Here is a 17,226-nt window from a genome sequence, read left to right as displayed (position 1 = left end):
AACTATCATGAAGCAGAGATTGCATATGCCTTTCCCCTAGTGAGGGAAGGAAAAAAGGAAAGGAAAAAGAAATAGTCAAACCCCGAGGGAGCCAGGAGCTTTTGAACAATAAAGCTGTCCTCCCCTTTCCCAGCAGCTTTGGGTTGTGGTGCTGCAACACAATAGACCTTTTTAGGAGTTGAAGCAGAGCATAAGAATTAGAAAGTAGCTACTGTAATAAGCTAATAACTTGAAAGCCTTAATAGTTGTTGATTTATTTAGGGTAGCTAGCAAGTTTTGTTACAAAATGATGCTTCAGAGAAGGACTTAATATAGTCAAGAGATGAGATGTAATATTCTTTTTGTTCCATTTCTGAGGTGGCATTAAAAAAGATGATCTTCAGTGTACAGAGACTATCTGAAATGCTTTAAAACTTTAAAAAAACCCAGTCTGAACTAGAAATGCCAGGTTTGCAAAAGCTTTGATAGTATTGGGAACCAGTTATAAAACTCAAGCAGTTTCACTTCTGGAAGTTCGGATTGTCTTCATTTTTTTGACCATAATATCATTTAAACAAACTTTTCTTAAGTAAATAGGAATGTGTGGAGTAAATATATAAAATAAAGTATTTTAGGGGAACATCCAACAGTTAGTGGTTTTTTAGTTTTCGCTGAACAACTGTTACACACAGAACTGTCATGTACACAACAAGGGTTTGGTGAAAAAATGGTAGGTTTAGAGACCACCTTTGGGATTTTTGTAGCAAGGGAGTTATTGAGTTGTAATTTTCCAACTAGCCTATCTGTAAATGGGGAAAAGAAAGGTGGGGTGGACACAACAAAATAAGGAGATGAGTCTGATTGGTGAAAGAATCTTTGTTATTCTCAGGAGAGCTTTGTCCATCTATATCCTACTTTGTGGCCCCTTATCGTGGACTTAAGAAACAATGCTCTAACATTTTCTTAAATATGCAAAACTGTGAAGCGCTTCCTGCCCTCGAGAGTGGTGTAGGTTCTTTCTGGTGGAAGTTCCCAGGACTTAACAAGTAAATGGATGGATAATTTACACTAATATTCTTTTTGTCTACTGTTAGAGTGCAGCACAGAATATTAAAAATGATTGGAGAACAGAGGAAGAGCAAGCAGTCCTTTTAGTCAGAGAAATGCAAGATAAACACTGTCTAAACAGTTAACAAGATATTTCATTATATTTTATGCAGAAAAAGCTTGTGAAGCTAAGCTGTGTTTTAAACATACATTTTCAAGAACCCAGTATTTTCATGATGATTGTCTCTCCGTTATGTGGTATCAGATTTATCCAAATAAGCAGGTTGGCTGTCTATTATATTGCAATCACAGCTTCAGATGAAAACAGGGAGATTTCAGAACAGTCTAAGGTATGTCAGATTCCTGCAGAACTAAGTGTGCTTCGTGCTGCTCTGCATACTTCCTGCTACTTGAGATACGTGTTTTAAGAGTAGTAGGCTATAAGTGATAATTAAAGTATATTGTCTGCTTCCATCTGACTTCTGAAGACAGTGAAAATCAATTTCAGTTTTTCATCAAAAGGAAAGAATTGAGAGATATTTCTGAAGTGTGCACTTTAAAGTCATTGGCTGTTAATTTGGGGGGTTTAGTTGTGCAGATTAGGTTGCTGTTTAACATGATACAGACTGTAAGACTGTTAATGTCAAAATTTAAGATGTTCCCAAATTGCATGAAAGGGTAGGGTGGTGAAGAAAGTTTTGTTTGTTTTTTAAAGAACCAGAGTTCAGTGTCAGGAACGCAGCGTGGTATCATGTTGTATCTTGTGTACTGAACGGGAAGAACAACTTTTAACATAAGAAGTGATATGATTCCATAGCAAATAATTATGGGGGTTTTGTTATTTTATAGATTTTTTTGACTAACAAAGTAATTTAGAAGGTTAAATGATTTCTTCCTAACATGGCAAGCAAGGAGAATGAATTATCCATTTATAAAATCAAAACACAGATTTAAATGGAGATGGTTGATAAAACTGCATGCACAGATGCTTCTTATTTATCATTTCAGTTAAAATGTAATTATATTCTCTAATTTGTTTATATTAGTGTAATTACTCTGCAGGAAAAAAAAATATTACCAGGGTACAGAAGTTAGCACTTCCATTACAGCATTTGTGTGTGTACAGCAAACACATGATCGTGACTCTTACATAGCAGGGTGCACAGTTTTATCAATTTCATGCTGGAAAAGTTGTACACAGGAAAATCAGCCAAACTTTTCAGTCATTCAGGATGATAGATAATGATTACTGTAGACATCAATGTTCACCAAATATTAAGGTGGTTTGGGTTTTTTTTTTTGGCTGGGCAGCAAACTTGCGAAGAAGCGCAAGGATGCCATGGGGACCACCCGCCAGGAGATGACACACATGGTGAATGCAATGGATAGGAGTTACGCTGACCAGAGCACCCTGCATGCAGAGGATCCCCTTTCAATCACATTTATGGACTCTCATAACTTCAGCCCCAGATGTAAGTACAACAGTGATAGATGCTCTGGAGTGTAGGTGAATACAGAAAGACGGAAAATAGTCCTACTTTTTAAGGAAAATTGTTGGTATCTCCAGGTTTTCTAGGAACACTGGTAAACCCAAAGGTTGAGTAGAGATGTCATATGTTATTCTTGTTGGTATGTTTGCCAGTTATTTAAATATTTACATGTACTTTCAGTATGCATTAATACTTGTTCTAGGGAAAATATTTCACTTCTAGAATATCTCAATTAAAATCTGAAATTGAGTTTTCCCTCATGAGGATATTTAATACCAACACATTAAATATTACTGCATAACACCATGTCTGTAATGAATAATAATATGAGGTCCAAATTAATGTCTTTCTTTTGGCAGTAAGGACATTATAACAGAAGGAAACTGACAATTTTCGTTGCTGTTTGTGAAGTTCAGGAACAAGCTTGTTAATATATCTGCAAATTTGCTCTATATTTGTATTCCTTTTTTGTAGACTTGCCAGCTGTCTGGTTTTGACAAAGTTTGGCAGTTTGGGTTTCTGAGTTTTAAGTGTCTGCATTATAGCTACCACTGTCCAGCACACCTGCCTGCCAGCATCTGCACTATGCCTTGCACAAAAGCGAGATACTCTGCCGTAGGACTCTGAATACCTCAAAACTAGTATGTAAGTTACCAAAGGGACACAGTTCTGCCACGGAGCTGGCTAGGAACCTGACCTTCTCACAGCCGCATGGACTTGTGGCTTGGCCTTAAACAGATCTGAGCAACCTGAGCTGCTGCTGAATTGCCACCTTTTTGGAATGGTACTCCATCTGCCTCCTCTTGCCTCCCATACTGCTTACCGTGCTTGAGCAAAATGCATCCCTTATGGCTCTTAAGTTCTTTCCTGATTGTTATAAGGGAAATGGATTTTGGAGGAGGGTTTATTGCTCACTAACTGCAGAGTGCTAACATTTTAAGTGTCTCATAATCAATTATAAATGGGAGTTTAGTATCAGCCTGTGAGTTTCTCTACACAGCTTTGGCTGAAACTGCTTGAAAATTCTCCAAAGTTTGATGTCTTACTGGCGTTCAAATTTACGGGGGCAGGCTTGCAAAGACAGTTTGATTTGAACTAAGTTATGGTGGATCGTAGGCAAATATCCATCAGGAACTCACATGGTTATTTGTGACCCGAAACTGCCAACCACTTGGTCAGCCTTGCAGATGGACTGACATGATGCCAAGAGCCCATGAGCCCCAGCCACCACAGCTGTCCTGGTTGGCTGACAGAGAGATTTGGCATCACTGTTTTCCAGCGTCCTAGATATGTGATTTTTTGGGTGTTGGAGGATTCAGTTCTCCTGACCATCATCTGTGCCGAGACAAAGAACCTTTCAAGCTTGGAGTTTCCTGCTGTGTGACAAACTTTCAGGAAGATTGCTTGAGAGTGGAGCTCAGTTTTGTCACATAGCTGTTGATATTTTAAATTTTTCTTCCAGATTAGAACAAAACCAAATTCTAGATTCCTCCATTTCTGTCTGAAACAGCACATTTGTCTCCACATGGTTCTAGTTGTAGTGATGAGTGATAAAATAGCATGAATTTTATTCAAACATTTGCATCTTCGTATCTGTGATTTTTCTTATACTCATTAAGAGCAGTATCTTTGGCATTGCACATAAAAAAAGCTATTAACTGTAAATATGCATATAATTTTTCTAAATTACCTGGAAGACTTTAAAGAAATAGCATTTTATTTTGAGATGAACTATTCAAGTATTCCATGAGAGGATGGGTTTAAAAGGAAAGGAGTTGGTTCTATATTGAGAAGCAAAAGAACAATAGCGAAGGAGGAGCCCTTTCAAAAACTAAATTGCATGTAATGTCTCCTTTATTTCATTTCAGTAACAATTTCTTTGCCTTTACCATTACATTTCTGAAGTCCAAAATCACTGCCTTTTCATTCCTTTTTTATTCAGGATGCTTTCTGGAACTGTGTATTCATTCTGGTTTTCTGTTGTAAGAAAAATTAATGGGGTTTAGTTATCTCTTAGTTATACTCTGAAGTATATTGTCTTTATTCTTAAAAATGAACAATTTGAGGGGAGTATATTTCTTCATGAGCTTTGTTTTCCTACAGTGCCCAATGATCCACTTGTGCCGACAGCTGTGTTAGGTGAGGACCCTAGTCCTTCATTATCCATTCCTGCATGAGTTTTGTCTCCTTGCATGGTTGAATGTTGAGACAGATTGTTTCGTGTAAAAGATAGCTATGCTGTTGTCAGAAAATAACTCTACACTCAGTTTATCAATTCAGAATTAAACTGACACTGCTTTTAGGATAAAAGTTATTTTATGTACTCATTAAGAAGTTATTCCTGCTCAATGCTAACTGAAAAATAAATCAGAAAATAGGTAAATGGAAAATACTAAAACTTTTCTTCCCAGAGCATTCAAACTGAGTTCCAATGAACTGATATGTGAAACTAGAACTCTTAACTGTTAAGAGATATGTAAAAATAAAATTCCGATCCATATTAGCATTACTTGGCACCCAGAGCTTTTCTAACTAACAAGAATGAAAAGAAAAACAGAAAGGGGAAAAAATTCCGTAATATCCAAAAAGAATCAACTTTGTAGATTATGTACAAATATTCCTACATCCTATATTAATTACATATTTCAATTGACCTTAACTAGTAAGTTTTTCAACTTTGTACTTACTTTTAAAAGAACAGAGGTTGGGAGTGGCCAAGCTCCTTATTTCTATGTCACATCTAACACTGAATGCATGTTTTAGTTTGTTTTTTTTTAAATACAGAGATAAAAATATAATTTGTACCCGAGTTCTTGGTTTGATAAACGCAGTGTGCAGTACTGAGTTTTAATCAGTTGCTGAGGTTATTTTAGGATAAAAGACAAATATCAGGAAGTGAACATGAATATAAGCTGAAATTGAAAACTCAATTCCTAGAAGTAAAGCTTAAAGGAATCTGGAGACAATTTAATCCCTCCTCTGTTTTGAGAAGGGACATTATATGTATAATATAGACTCTGACAGTTGATTGTCTATTGTGTTTTAAAAATTTGTAGTGAAGCGAATTCTATGCTTGCAGTGGCATGTTCCAGTGCCTCACTCCTACTAAATAAAATTCAGATCCATATTGGTATTATTTGGAACCCAAACCTCAATTTTCTGAGTATTAGTTACTACTAACTGGGTGTTACTACCGAGTATTATTACTGCTCACTCCTAGTTTTTCTTACCTAGACTAATCTAAACTAAATCTTTATTTGCTGTGGATTGAGCCATTTCCTTTTGAGACACTCATAGAAAATATGGAGAATTGACACACTCCTGTCCTTTTAAAACAATCTTTTACCCATTGAAAGGCTCATGTGTCCTCAACTGCTCTTTTCTAGTCATGGGAAACCCAATTCTTTCACTGTCGTCTTGTAGCTGATGTTTTCTAAACTTACAATTCTTTTCCTCTGAACAGTTTCCAACTTGTAGGTCGAATTTTAAATTGTGGTGCCCTAAATCAGGTACAGTTCTTAGAATAAGTCTCAATGCTGAGCTGAGTGGAATAGGTACCCCCATCTGTAGTGTAGCCCTACTTGTAGTGTTCCTGCTATCTGAACTGTATTTTGTCCTTTTTATTGCACTCGTGTTGGTGCCTTGCATTGAGTTACCTGCTGAAATCCCAGTTATCATTACCCAGTCCGTTACTCCATTTTGTAGTTACATATTTGACTTCCCTTTCCTACATACAGTATGTTGTATTCACTGTTTAATTCGCCTTGTTGATTTTTGCATTGTCTCCCAAATAATCAAGACAACAGTCTGATCCTGTACTTGTGAAGAACTTGTGGTGCCTTACCACTCAGTGCCCTCTGCCCATGCTATCAGGGTATTTTCAATCCCATTAGTTCATAGTTCATAGAAAATGTTCATAGAAAATTTACTCAGGAGGAGCCCTTGCAGATCTTAATGTAAAGTGTCTTCCGAGACTGACAGCAAATCACTGTTTGTGAGTAGTATTTGGTCTTTGTCAAGCTGGGTGTACTCATGCTGTGCGAGATCTATTAAGTCATATTTTGCCATTTCCTTTTGATAATGTTGCAAATGCCATTCTCTTGACTACAGTAGTGTCTTAGAAAGTTTATAACCATCAGAGGAGTTAGATGCTGGAGCCTTCCACTTTGTGCCCAATGAAACCTAACCAGGTTGTTTGAGAAGTTCATGAGGGGTGGTGAAATAGCACCAGTGCCTGAAAGAGCAAAGGGGTAGACTCAGTAATGTGGAATACTTCCCAAAATTACATCAATGGACTTGTAGAAAATTAGCCTTTTCCTGAAATTCTTATAAGACCTTCATGTACCTTCTAGCTTTATTTCAGGCACTTACAAGCTAAATAGGTACTATCTGGTGATACTTGTCAAGCTATTCCTAATAGCTCATTTAGGCTACAAGCATATCCCAAAAATCAGTGTGTTGCTACTACTTAGTGGTAGACACAGACATAGGCAACTGTGAACAGGGAGGACAAGGGGTTAATTAAACAACAGTTTAATGGTTCCTGTCTGCATTTCTATCTATTGATAATGGTGTTTTGGGCAAAGCAATGCTAGTTGGAAAAGGTAATATTTTTCATTGCATGGACTGAAATAGCACAGAAAAGTAGACAATCTTTTGGGCATGTAGAAGGGGTTGGGTACCCATAAGCTTGTTCCTTTGAAACTAGATCATTTGGCTTACTCCCATCTCCATGTAGCCCTTGCTTGGCCCAGCATCACAAAACAGTTTTCCTCTGTTTTATTTAGAGATGAGCAGAATTTTATGGGCTCTAAATTATAGAGTATGTTATTTTATATGAAGCTCTTATTACTTTGTAGCTGTACTAGGTTTCTTTTTCTTCATGTATAGGTTATTAATGCCACTATCCATTCTGTGTACATTAGCACTAAGTTAGTATGACAATTTTGCTTTTCTGAAGTCCCTATCATTACACTGATGGCATAATAATGTAGCCCTTATATTTTTTAAACGGCTTTCATTGTTAGCTATTGTGAAGCTTTAACAACTTTTAATGTCATTTTCTTTTAGTCATTTTCTAATACAGCCTTGAAATAAATTTCTTATGTTCTGTTCACTCATTGTTTTTTGCTGCTTCAATGGGTTAAAGTGCCTATTACTGGTAAGTATACTGCGAGGAATGGGGAGAACTGAAAATCCTGAGGTGGTTTGAAATGTGTATGATTTAATATGGGTAACACTACAATAAAAAGTGACTGCTGCATGTCACTCACATTATTAGGCAGTTTAGTGAGGCATAAATGTACTGAAATTAGCAACTTGTGTGACAGTTCAAAGAATCAGGTTTCTTACTAGGAGATCTCAATTCAGAAGGTATTAACAAGGTTTGCATTTTGGTAGAATTGTATAAAATCCTACCCTTGGGGTGCTCTTTTTTTAAAAAAAAAAAAGTATTTTGCTTCCTAATCTGGACCCTTTGCATGGAAAAATAGTAAACTGATTTCAAAAAAGTGTAGGAGGGGTTGGCTACCCACTTCTCATTTTGTAGCTAATTTCAAAAAAGGTTTTAATTAGAATTTTTCTTTCGTTCTAAATTAATTTGAACTGCTGATTGTTAAAAAACCAACCATTTCACAGAAGAGATTGACAAATGTGAACGCTTCATGCAGCTTTGACATTTTGTTGTGATAAAAGGATTGGTATAGTATAGGGCATTAGACGAGACTTCTTTGTTTATACAGAGCAAAAACTGCAGCTGAAACAGCACACTCAACAGTTTCATTTCTCTACTAAACGACCTGAGTTAAAATGACCACTCTGAAATGCTGATTCGTCTTACCAAATGGAGGTGGTGTTCTGAAGCAGTAGCATAATTGCTTCTCTTCTTTTTTACTGGGATCTCAATTTACTCTTTGTTGGCTTTAGACAAATGATGTGCTGATACCACTACAGAGTTATTCTAATTTATCGTTTAAGGTGTAGTATTGCTGTTGATACATATTAGCCATTAAAAAAGTTACTTTGGGTGATGGAGGCTGGAGTTCCCAAGTACATTAACGTCATAAAGTTTTGTAGCTTCAAATAAAATGCCCTTGAGACATCTTTACTGCGGGATGAAGGATTGCAAACTTTTGTATGTGTTTGCAGTTAAATTCCTTTATGTACTTCACAGTATTTATGTGCTGAAGAGTAAGTACTTTGCGTTCTCAGAAATTAGACATGTTTTCGAAGGAAGAGGTTGAAAATAGATGTTGATACGTATAGCAGCAAAGTGCTGTTGCCCCACTGGCACCTAATGCATTGGTTTCTTGTGGATACAGATGAAAACCACAGCGCGACAGCAGAGTCCAGCCGGCTCCTGGATGTCCCTCGTTACCTCTGTGAAGGCACAGAATCCCCGTACCAGACTGGGCAGCTGCACCCTGCCATCAGGGTGGCTGATCTCCTGCAGCATATTAACCTAATGAAGACCTCTGACAGCTATGGATTTAAAGAGGAGTATGAGGTGAGATCTTCAGTGGTGGGTTTTTGCTAGGAAAAATCCCTTTGAAAGGGACAGCCTTTTGTTTGCATTGAAATGCAAAAAGATGCAACTAAATGTCATCGTTTTAAGTGAAAAACAGCTAAAGATAAGCAGGCATAAGATTCCTATATATGTAACGCAAAAGTCAAATAGTGAATGGAGTCCAATGGTCTGAGCCTTTACAAGTGTCTGGAAAAAAAATCTATATATGTTCCTTAGGGAATAAGGAGCCATGCCCTACTGAATCTTTTCAAGATATTGTAAGAAGTTGCCACCCTTTCGCTGCTGTTTTTTAGTTGAAATGCTGTAATCAGTTATGTGAGCTTTCTGAGCCATCCTCAGTGCAGATCCCCTGGATTAGGTTAAAGTAAAGCTTTAACCTGGCTGGTTTTGCTTCTTGCAAGCACTCACATGATTTATTATAGCATCTCGGTAGGGCAATACTGGGACTAAACTCCAGCTGAGAAGCAGTAGAGATGTGCTGAGGTTGAAGTTCTAATTAGACCTGCCTGAGCATGTCTACTTGCAACTTTAATGTCAAAATGGAAGCAAAAAATTCCCAGCACTGGAGTTAGAAGATGAGTAGAGATTCATTTTGCTTCTGATCTCTGAATCTGTTGTGATTCTTAGGGATTAGAGTATCAGGCAGGACACACAGTAAAGATGGGAATGGTACTGCCAAGGTTGGTCGCAATACAGCTGGGTTTAAAATGAGTTTTCTCTGAGTAAATGACCTCTTCTGACTCAGTTTTCAACCTTTTCTCCTTTCTGCAGCTGTCTCTACTGTAACTTAAGAACTGGAATAAATAAATGTGTGGTTTTTAAAAGAATATTATTCTCTTTTCCTCTCTTTTACTTAAATACACTTTGTTATGCTCTGCCAAACTTCAGGGTTAAGCCCAAGTGTCAGCCACTGCTGGGGGGGAGGGTGGTCCCTGATGCCACATCAGGTGTTTTCCTACTTGATACTTCTTCTGTTACCATACACGACATCTTTGCCTTGGCTTGGGCGTCTGAGTGAGCATTAAAGTTTTGTTTCCATGGCTACTGTGTACTTTCTGGAGGTAACTTGCCCAGATCAGGATAAGAGAACATCTGGAAGGAAAGAATAGCATAGACCTGCAACAGCTGTAAGATATCTACGGGCAATGAAGAAAAAGCCAAGGAGGAATAAAAGTTGCTTCTATCACTACTGAGAGATCAAACTCTTAAGAAGAGTTCCAAAATGTAGAATAATTTTGCTAGTGGCTAGAGGGAGGAATATGAGGAAAAACAACATGAACAATGAACATTGGCAGAGGAGTCTTCCTGATGGCTCTGTAGGAAGAAAAGCCATTTTACTAAGCAATATGAAGAAAATAATGTAATGCTGTAGCAAACAGGCTATATATTATGGTGACTTGTAAGACGGGTGATCGGTCTCCCTGTGCTTTCTCAGTTTATTGTTTTTCCTCCGTAGCAAGGATGTCTGAACAAGTTTAGCCCTCCAGCAGTTCCAGGATTTGAAATCCCTCTGGAGTCCCTCAGTGACTTGCCCATTGACCTGTAGCAGTCAGAGGGAGAGAGCCTCCCTTCTTCTCTAGATATATTTCTGTACCATGGTACCGCCTGGGTGACCAGAGCAGACGAGCAAAGCTGAGCTTACTTTATGGTAGAGCAGTTCTTTTAAACTGTTATTTTTGGAGATAAATTAATGGTCAGAATGTTTTCTTTCGGAACATTTTTATTTATAGAGTTTCTTTGAGGGGCAGTCAGCTTCTTGGGATGTCGCTAAGAAGGATCAAAACAGAACAAAGAACCGCTATGGAAACATTATAGCATGTGAGTATCGGTGTGCTTGGTTTGAGCGATAGCTGTAGTCATGTGTTACTCGTGCCATGTTCTCTCTTTCTTCACAAGTCTCCGGTGGTGTAGCTGCTTAATACCCCAAGCAGAGAAGGAGGACATTGCCTTTTCCAGCATTTTTTTTGTCCTTCACAGTTCAACTTTCTTCCTTCTATAACTCAGGCTGAATTTCACATTTGCATCTCTGTTGTGCAAGCTGTGGTAAGCATATAACAGCGACAAGCTAGCACTCATTTGGACATTAATTCTGTTAATTCACAATTTGTTATTGTTTTACAAATGCAATTGAACACGCAGGAATGAAGCTACCAGAGAAGTCCCTGAACGGTAGAGTTACCTCTTCGTCGCATCCCAAGTGCATTGCTAACTCCTATGTTGTGACTTCCATATTTTTTTTAATGTCTCCATATGAACTGAATCAGGTGGGGCTTGGAATTAAGGAAACAGTACTCAGGATCTGGTTTTCTAGATAACCGTCAGTGGAGCTGATATTGAAAGGAACTTTGAGCAAGTAACCTGGTTTCATTGGGTCTTCTTAACCACGTGTAGCAGGGTGATACCTTTCAGCTACTTAATGAAGTTTAGTGAATGTTTTTGAAGTAATTGGAGACCTCATACAAAATGGTTCTTTGTAATTCTGTGTAAACACTTACTATTCAAGGATTGTAAATTGTGAGGCACGTATGCCAGCTGATTTTGTTTTTCTAGATGACTTACCATAATAGCTTGCTTAAAAAAAATCACACTTCAAAAAGGCACCATAACCACTTGGTTTTTACAGATGACCACTCCAGGGTGATTTTGCAACCTGTTGAAGATGATCCATCTTCAGATTACATTAATGCCAACTACATAGATGTGAGTGAACTGCACAGCTTTCTCCCTCTCAATTTGACAGCTTCTCTATGTGAAACTATTGCATGTTATGCCTACAAAATTATTGAAAGCTTTCTTTTATTAAGAACAAAATGTACACTTTCCTTGTTCTGCGTCCTAGTACTCACTGACATTGTTGTGCTTTCTTTCACATCTGACTTTGGTTTGGGCTGTAGATTTGGCTGTACAGGGATGTAAGTACCACTATATGTGAATAACAGCATCCTATTGTAAATATTTAATATAGATATTGTTATTAATTACTTTCCTCTTCTATTTTTATCAGTCAATAACTATGCATGCATCATCTAATTTATCTCATCTGTTCATTTAAAAAATTTTCTTTGTGTTAATATTTTTTGTACCTGTTTTGAAAAGATAATTTAGCCTTTTAGTGTAGCTCTGAATACTATTAGATATTCTTAGATAACTCAGGTGAACCTGTCTGTTAAAGAGAACTTGCTGTTCACTTTTTTTTTGATGGCTTTTGCCACTAGTGTTTCTTTTCCCCTTCCCATTTATATGTGAGAAGCTGGATAGTTGTCTGAAAATGTACCTGTGAAGTAGTCATAATATTTTTAACAACTATTTAGACAAACAATATTTAGCTGACATTTGTCCTAACGGGGTAATTTAGATATTACAAAGTATATACACAAACATATATCTATATAAAACTGTTTTCATGTAATAGAAATTTCCTTACTTCTGTGGAAAACCGCTAAAGTTTCAAATTCCACACTTTGATTAAAATACAAATTTAATTATAATATTTTAAAACCCACATACAAACAGGAAATTTGAACAAATACTGCCAGGTGTTTTGATTTAACAAAATATAACTTTTATCCAATTAATGCCTCAGGAATAAACAAGTTATATTCAAAGTATTTCCAAAGAAATTCAAAAGATACTGGAATAGCTAGTAGAAGTGTTTTTAAAATATTTGGCTTTAGTTATTTTTCTTTACAATTGCACCTTATTAATTTTTTCTGTCCACTATTAGTTGATAAATTATTTAAGACCCTCGACTTTCTAGGATATAAAAATTTAGCTCCAGGTTCCAGTTCCTTAAGGATGTTGTTTCTCTTATTTAGGAGAAAATTGAATCTTGTTATAACCAGGCAGGAAAGCTACAAGTTAAAACTGACACTTTGCAATTTTAAAGTGACACTTTTACCTTCTTCTGGAAAGCATTACCGAGTGTAAAACAGTGCAGCACAGGTTCCACTTTCACAATTTGAATCTGAGCTTGATATTAAGGACTCTGGGAGAAATTTTTTAGTCATTTGATGCAATCTTGTTCTCTTGTAAAGCCAAGAGTAAGACACTCAGAAGTTTTCTCATAAGCCCCAGAGGAAGGTGCTCTCACTCTAAAAAGGATAATGAAGCAATCCATGGAAAAGGATATAAAGTCCTTGGGTACACTGATATCCTTCACTTTAGTAGCATCTTGTGAATACCAGGAATCCAAGGACTCGTGCTCCCCTGTAATGCAACACTTGAAGCAAGTGGCCTAATAAAACTGTAACCTAGAAAATAAGTGGAGTTACTTCTTTAACATTTGCACATTGTGAAACTCTGTATTGTCTTCTCAAAAGCAATACTAAAGTTTCCTTCCTCTTTGTACCTAATGTTGCTGGCACTGTTCAAAATATGTTCTGAATTATTTCCTCAAGAGCAGCAGCTCTTTGTGTTTTGTATGCAGATGATTAATGCTGTATTGCATTGGCATAGACCCAGCTAACTGGAAAGACTTAGTTGTGTAGGGTTATCTATCTATCTATCTATATATATATGTATGTATGTATGTGTATATACTTGTGTGTATTATGTCCAGTATAATTGATGCACACTTTGTGCAGTAATGCAAAATATTTTGCAGAAGATTCCGCTGCAGTAGAACCTTAATTCTATGCACACACCACAGTGGCCAGCTCTGTTCCCATTAGTTATGGCTCGGGTACATACCTATTTGTGCCTTACAATAATTCTCTATTTAGAAGACAAAGGGGCTGTATTTTTTCTTGTTGGATAAGTTGTGAACACAGATCAACCATTGAGATAATCTGGTGGAAAAGACAATTTTTACTAAATTTTAAATAAATGCCTCAATGTGTGTGGTTGGGGAGATAATGTCAATAGAGGACTAATTTTTAGGCCCAAGGGACCCATCTAGAATACTCCTTCCCAGTCCACTACAATGTCTGTTCAAGTCAGATGTTCTTTATTCCATTTTATCTGTTGTCGTTGGAACCTTTTCAGTATTAACCGTTTTTTTAGGTTTTGAGCTTCCTCTTAAATATTGGTTTGTTCTGAAAATGTTGTCTAGAGATAAGAATTCTGTAGTACCTTTATGCTTTTATTTTCCCCTCTCTCTTAGTAATATGGTACTCAGACCAACTTATATTACTGTTTTAGGGATATCAGAGACCAAGTCACTACATTGCAACCCAAGGTAAGAATCCACCAGCATTAAATCAAATGAACAGGTATTTTCTGTAGTGTCCAGCAGTGTTTTGGTAAAATGGAAATAGGTGAAAATAAAGCATATCCAATATTGTGAGTTGTTGTCTTGTGTTATGGTAAATTAACATAGCATGTTCGGGTGGAATGTGAATAAATGCAAAAATCGCACTAATTTATCATGTTAATTAGCTATTGAGCAACTCTTTCAGTGACAAATTCATCTGATAAAGTCAGAAGCTACTGCCATGATTTCCAATTATGAAGATGAATAGAGAGAAGAGGCATGTGGACAGAGAAGCGAACAGTTTCAACCTGCCTTGAGGCATTTTTCTTTCCCCATGTGTTATTTTACTGTCTAGGATTTAGTCCAGGATACAGACAATGAAGATAGTAATGATAAATTAAATGCTATCTCGGAAAATCTGGGTGAAGTAAGACCAGAGAAGGACAAAGCCTCTTTGCAGGAAGAAGTGAGGGAAATCTTTATCATATAACAACCTGCTAATAAAAAGGGGAGTTAGAGGGAAAAAGAGAATTTCTATGGAAATTACTTATTTTGTATTTCTGATAAAACTCCTCACAATGAGCAAAAACAGATAGATTAGTCTAAGATTGAACTGAAATATCAGAAGCTATGAATTAAAGTAAAAATAATTAGATTTAGATGTGTCATGATTTGATCTGTGAATATAATCAGATACCTGGCTGGAAATATCCTGTTATTTGTGCCTTTGGTTGGTTGTGGCTGCACCCAGGAAAGACAAACCAAAGGCTCGTTTTAAAGCAGGATGCTCAAATTTCTGTTGAAATTTTTTAAATTTTTGTGTAAGTGCTGTAGTGCTGTCTAAACAGGTGTCTCTATGACAGTTAAGTCTATATGTGTGTTTTATTTCTGTTTTACTAATGTAAATCATTGCATATAATAGTGTGTAAAGGACACAAAAATTTATTACATCCTTCGATCTAGTATATGAAGGAATATGGTTGAATCTTCAGAAGTGTGTTATATACAGTAATATTTATACTACTGCTGGACCTTGGTCAGGGAGCTGTTTCTGAGATGATTGTAACAGGGTAAAAGCCTCTGCCACTCAACTGGACATACCTTGTCTCTGCAGCAGAGCAGGAGACAAAGCTTAAACAAGTGCTCCTCATTTGCTTCACAGAAAAGCAGTTAAGTTAGTTTAAACACCTTTCAGTGGGAAGTTTATGGCTCAGCACCTACTCATTCTTGCGTACTTTGCTGGGAGTTGGATGCTAAGTGCACAGGCTGTGTACCACTGGCCCTCCTGGCAAATACTTCACTTCAGTGTGAGCATCTTCTCAGTTGAACATCTGAAGAAACTCACACTAACACATTATATTTAACGAATGTAAAGCAAACTAGGAATGTAACTATAGATGTAGTCACATATTGCTGTGTCCTTGTAGTTTTCAGGCAACTTCTGACATTTTGCTACATGAAACACCTGCTATTAATTTCTTTCAAGTGGTAATTCAGTTAAACTGAGAAGATTCAGTGTTGGTTAGAAATAACAATATAGTCTGGAAACTGGCATGATGGTATGATGATGTGGTTTCATGAAGCTTTCATCTTTGAGCAAGATCATCTTTGTGTATCAGCTCTGAAAAGCACAGGATTTTATTTTTAGCATTCGCTTTGACTTATTTTTTTCCAGAGTATTACCCGGAGTTTTTTCTTACAGGTCCAGTTCATGAGACTGTGTATGACTTTTGGAGAATGATATGGCAGGAGCAATCCGCTTGCGTTGTGATGGTCACAAATTTAGTGGAAGTTGGGAGAGTAAGTTTTCCATTTGTTTTTCTTTTAATGCTACAGGCCTAAAGAAAAACCTGCTGAAAGGATACACTATCAGCAGGATGTATAAGAGTCTTGTGAAAGAGAACCCTGCATCCTGAGAGGAGGGGAAGGGGGAGAGTCCAGATATTGTTGCGGTTATGGTATTGTGTAAAACCAAAGCTAATCTCTGAAGAAGACTAAAGCTGTGTTGCTTTCATGAGTAGTGAAAAATTGTCTGAATCCCAAATTCATATTTCAGAAAAATAGATTTGTATGTTGTCACTCAAATGAGCAGAGAAAGTGGACTAGTGAGCAAATGTTCTTCTATATCAGTGGCTAGAAATCAGCAAATTATTTACAGTTTAGCAGTAACACATCCTTCAGGGAGTGATGTAAAGTATCTGGGATTACTTGCAACAGTTTGATTACTGATATGAAATGCATCCCAGTTTAACATAAGTGGAAATGTATTCCATAGCTCAGCACTAAAAAAGATATAAGTGCTCATTTAGAAATGAATTTGCCATCTAAGTACAGCTGTGTAAAGCAGTGGAAACTCCTCATAGCTGGTGCTTAACTTGACAGAACAGCCATTAGCCATGACAAGCCACAAGAGTGCATGGTCATTTTGGAAATAAATGCGGTGTAATGCAGTACATTCAGTAACATATCCTCAAGCTTTTATTTTCCTTTGGTGTAAAATGCATTCCCATTTTGTACTTAGGTCAAGTGTTACAAGTACTGGCCGGATGACACCGAAGTTTATGGGGACTTCAAAGTGACTTGTGTAGAGATGGAGCCCCTTGCGGAGTACGTCGTCAGGACCTTCACTCTGGGAAGGGTGAGCACATTTTGAAAGGTCTCAGCAGAATGCTGTTCCCTGGCAGCAAGGAGTGTGGAGGAGGCTGTGCTTGTGCCTGTTCCTCTGTCTGGTTAGCAGGTCCACAGTGTAGGCAGCCTTACCTCACCATAGGAGTAAGGCATTGCATCAGCACTATCCAAGTATGCATCTCATTGTGGGATTTCAAATTTCCCCAGAAATGTTGACTGCTACCCTCCCTGCTGTGACAGTCACCTCTACTCTGTAGCCACACTTCTGAGCTGAGCTCAAGTACCAGTTATGAGTCATGCCTGTCATTCATCTCCATTCACTCTGCCCTGAATGCCACTGAGTCAATCTCAGTTAATCAAAGAAC

At 37.3% G+C, this 17,226-nt stretch overlaps 1 protein-coding gene across 5 annotated transcripts in view; it reads left to right on the top strand.

The window, feature by feature from the left end:
• PTPRK (protein tyrosine phosphatase receptor type K) overlaps positions 1–17,226 on the top strand; it is a 413,815-nt gene that overhangs the window by 381,279 nt on the left and 15,310 nt on the right. For 2 of the 5 annotated variants that reach the window (XM_074896285.1, XM_074896283.1), the window contains 8 exons: positions 2,338–2,498; positions 8,837–9,021; positions 10,773–10,860; positions 11,666–11,742; positions 11,937–11,954; positions 14,182–14,218; positions 15,936–16,033; positions 16,755–16,871. In XM_074896285.1, coding sequence (XP_074752386.1) covers positions 2,338–2,498; positions 8,837–9,021; positions 10,773–10,860; positions 11,666–11,742; positions 11,937–11,954; positions 14,182–14,218; positions 15,936–16,033; positions 16,755–16,871 — 781 coding nt within the window. Of the gene's footprint in view, positions 1–2,337; positions 2,499–4,619; positions 4,656–8,836; positions 9,022–10,772; positions 10,861–11,665; positions 11,743–11,936; positions 11,955–14,181; positions 14,219–15,935; positions 16,034–16,754; positions 16,872–17,226 lie in introns of all 5 variants that reach the window. The other 3 variants (XM_074896287.1, XM_074896286.1, XM_074896282.1) reach the window with 2 other exon arrangements.

Source organism: Athene noctua, chromosome 1 (genome assembly GCF_965140245.1).
Source record: "Athene noctua chromosome 1, bAthNoc1.hap1.1, whole genome shotgun sequence".
NCBI lineage: Eukaryota > Metazoa > Chordata > Aves > Strigiformes > Strigidae > Athene > Athene noctua.
This window is presented reverse-complemented; position numbering and strand designations above follow the sequence as displayed.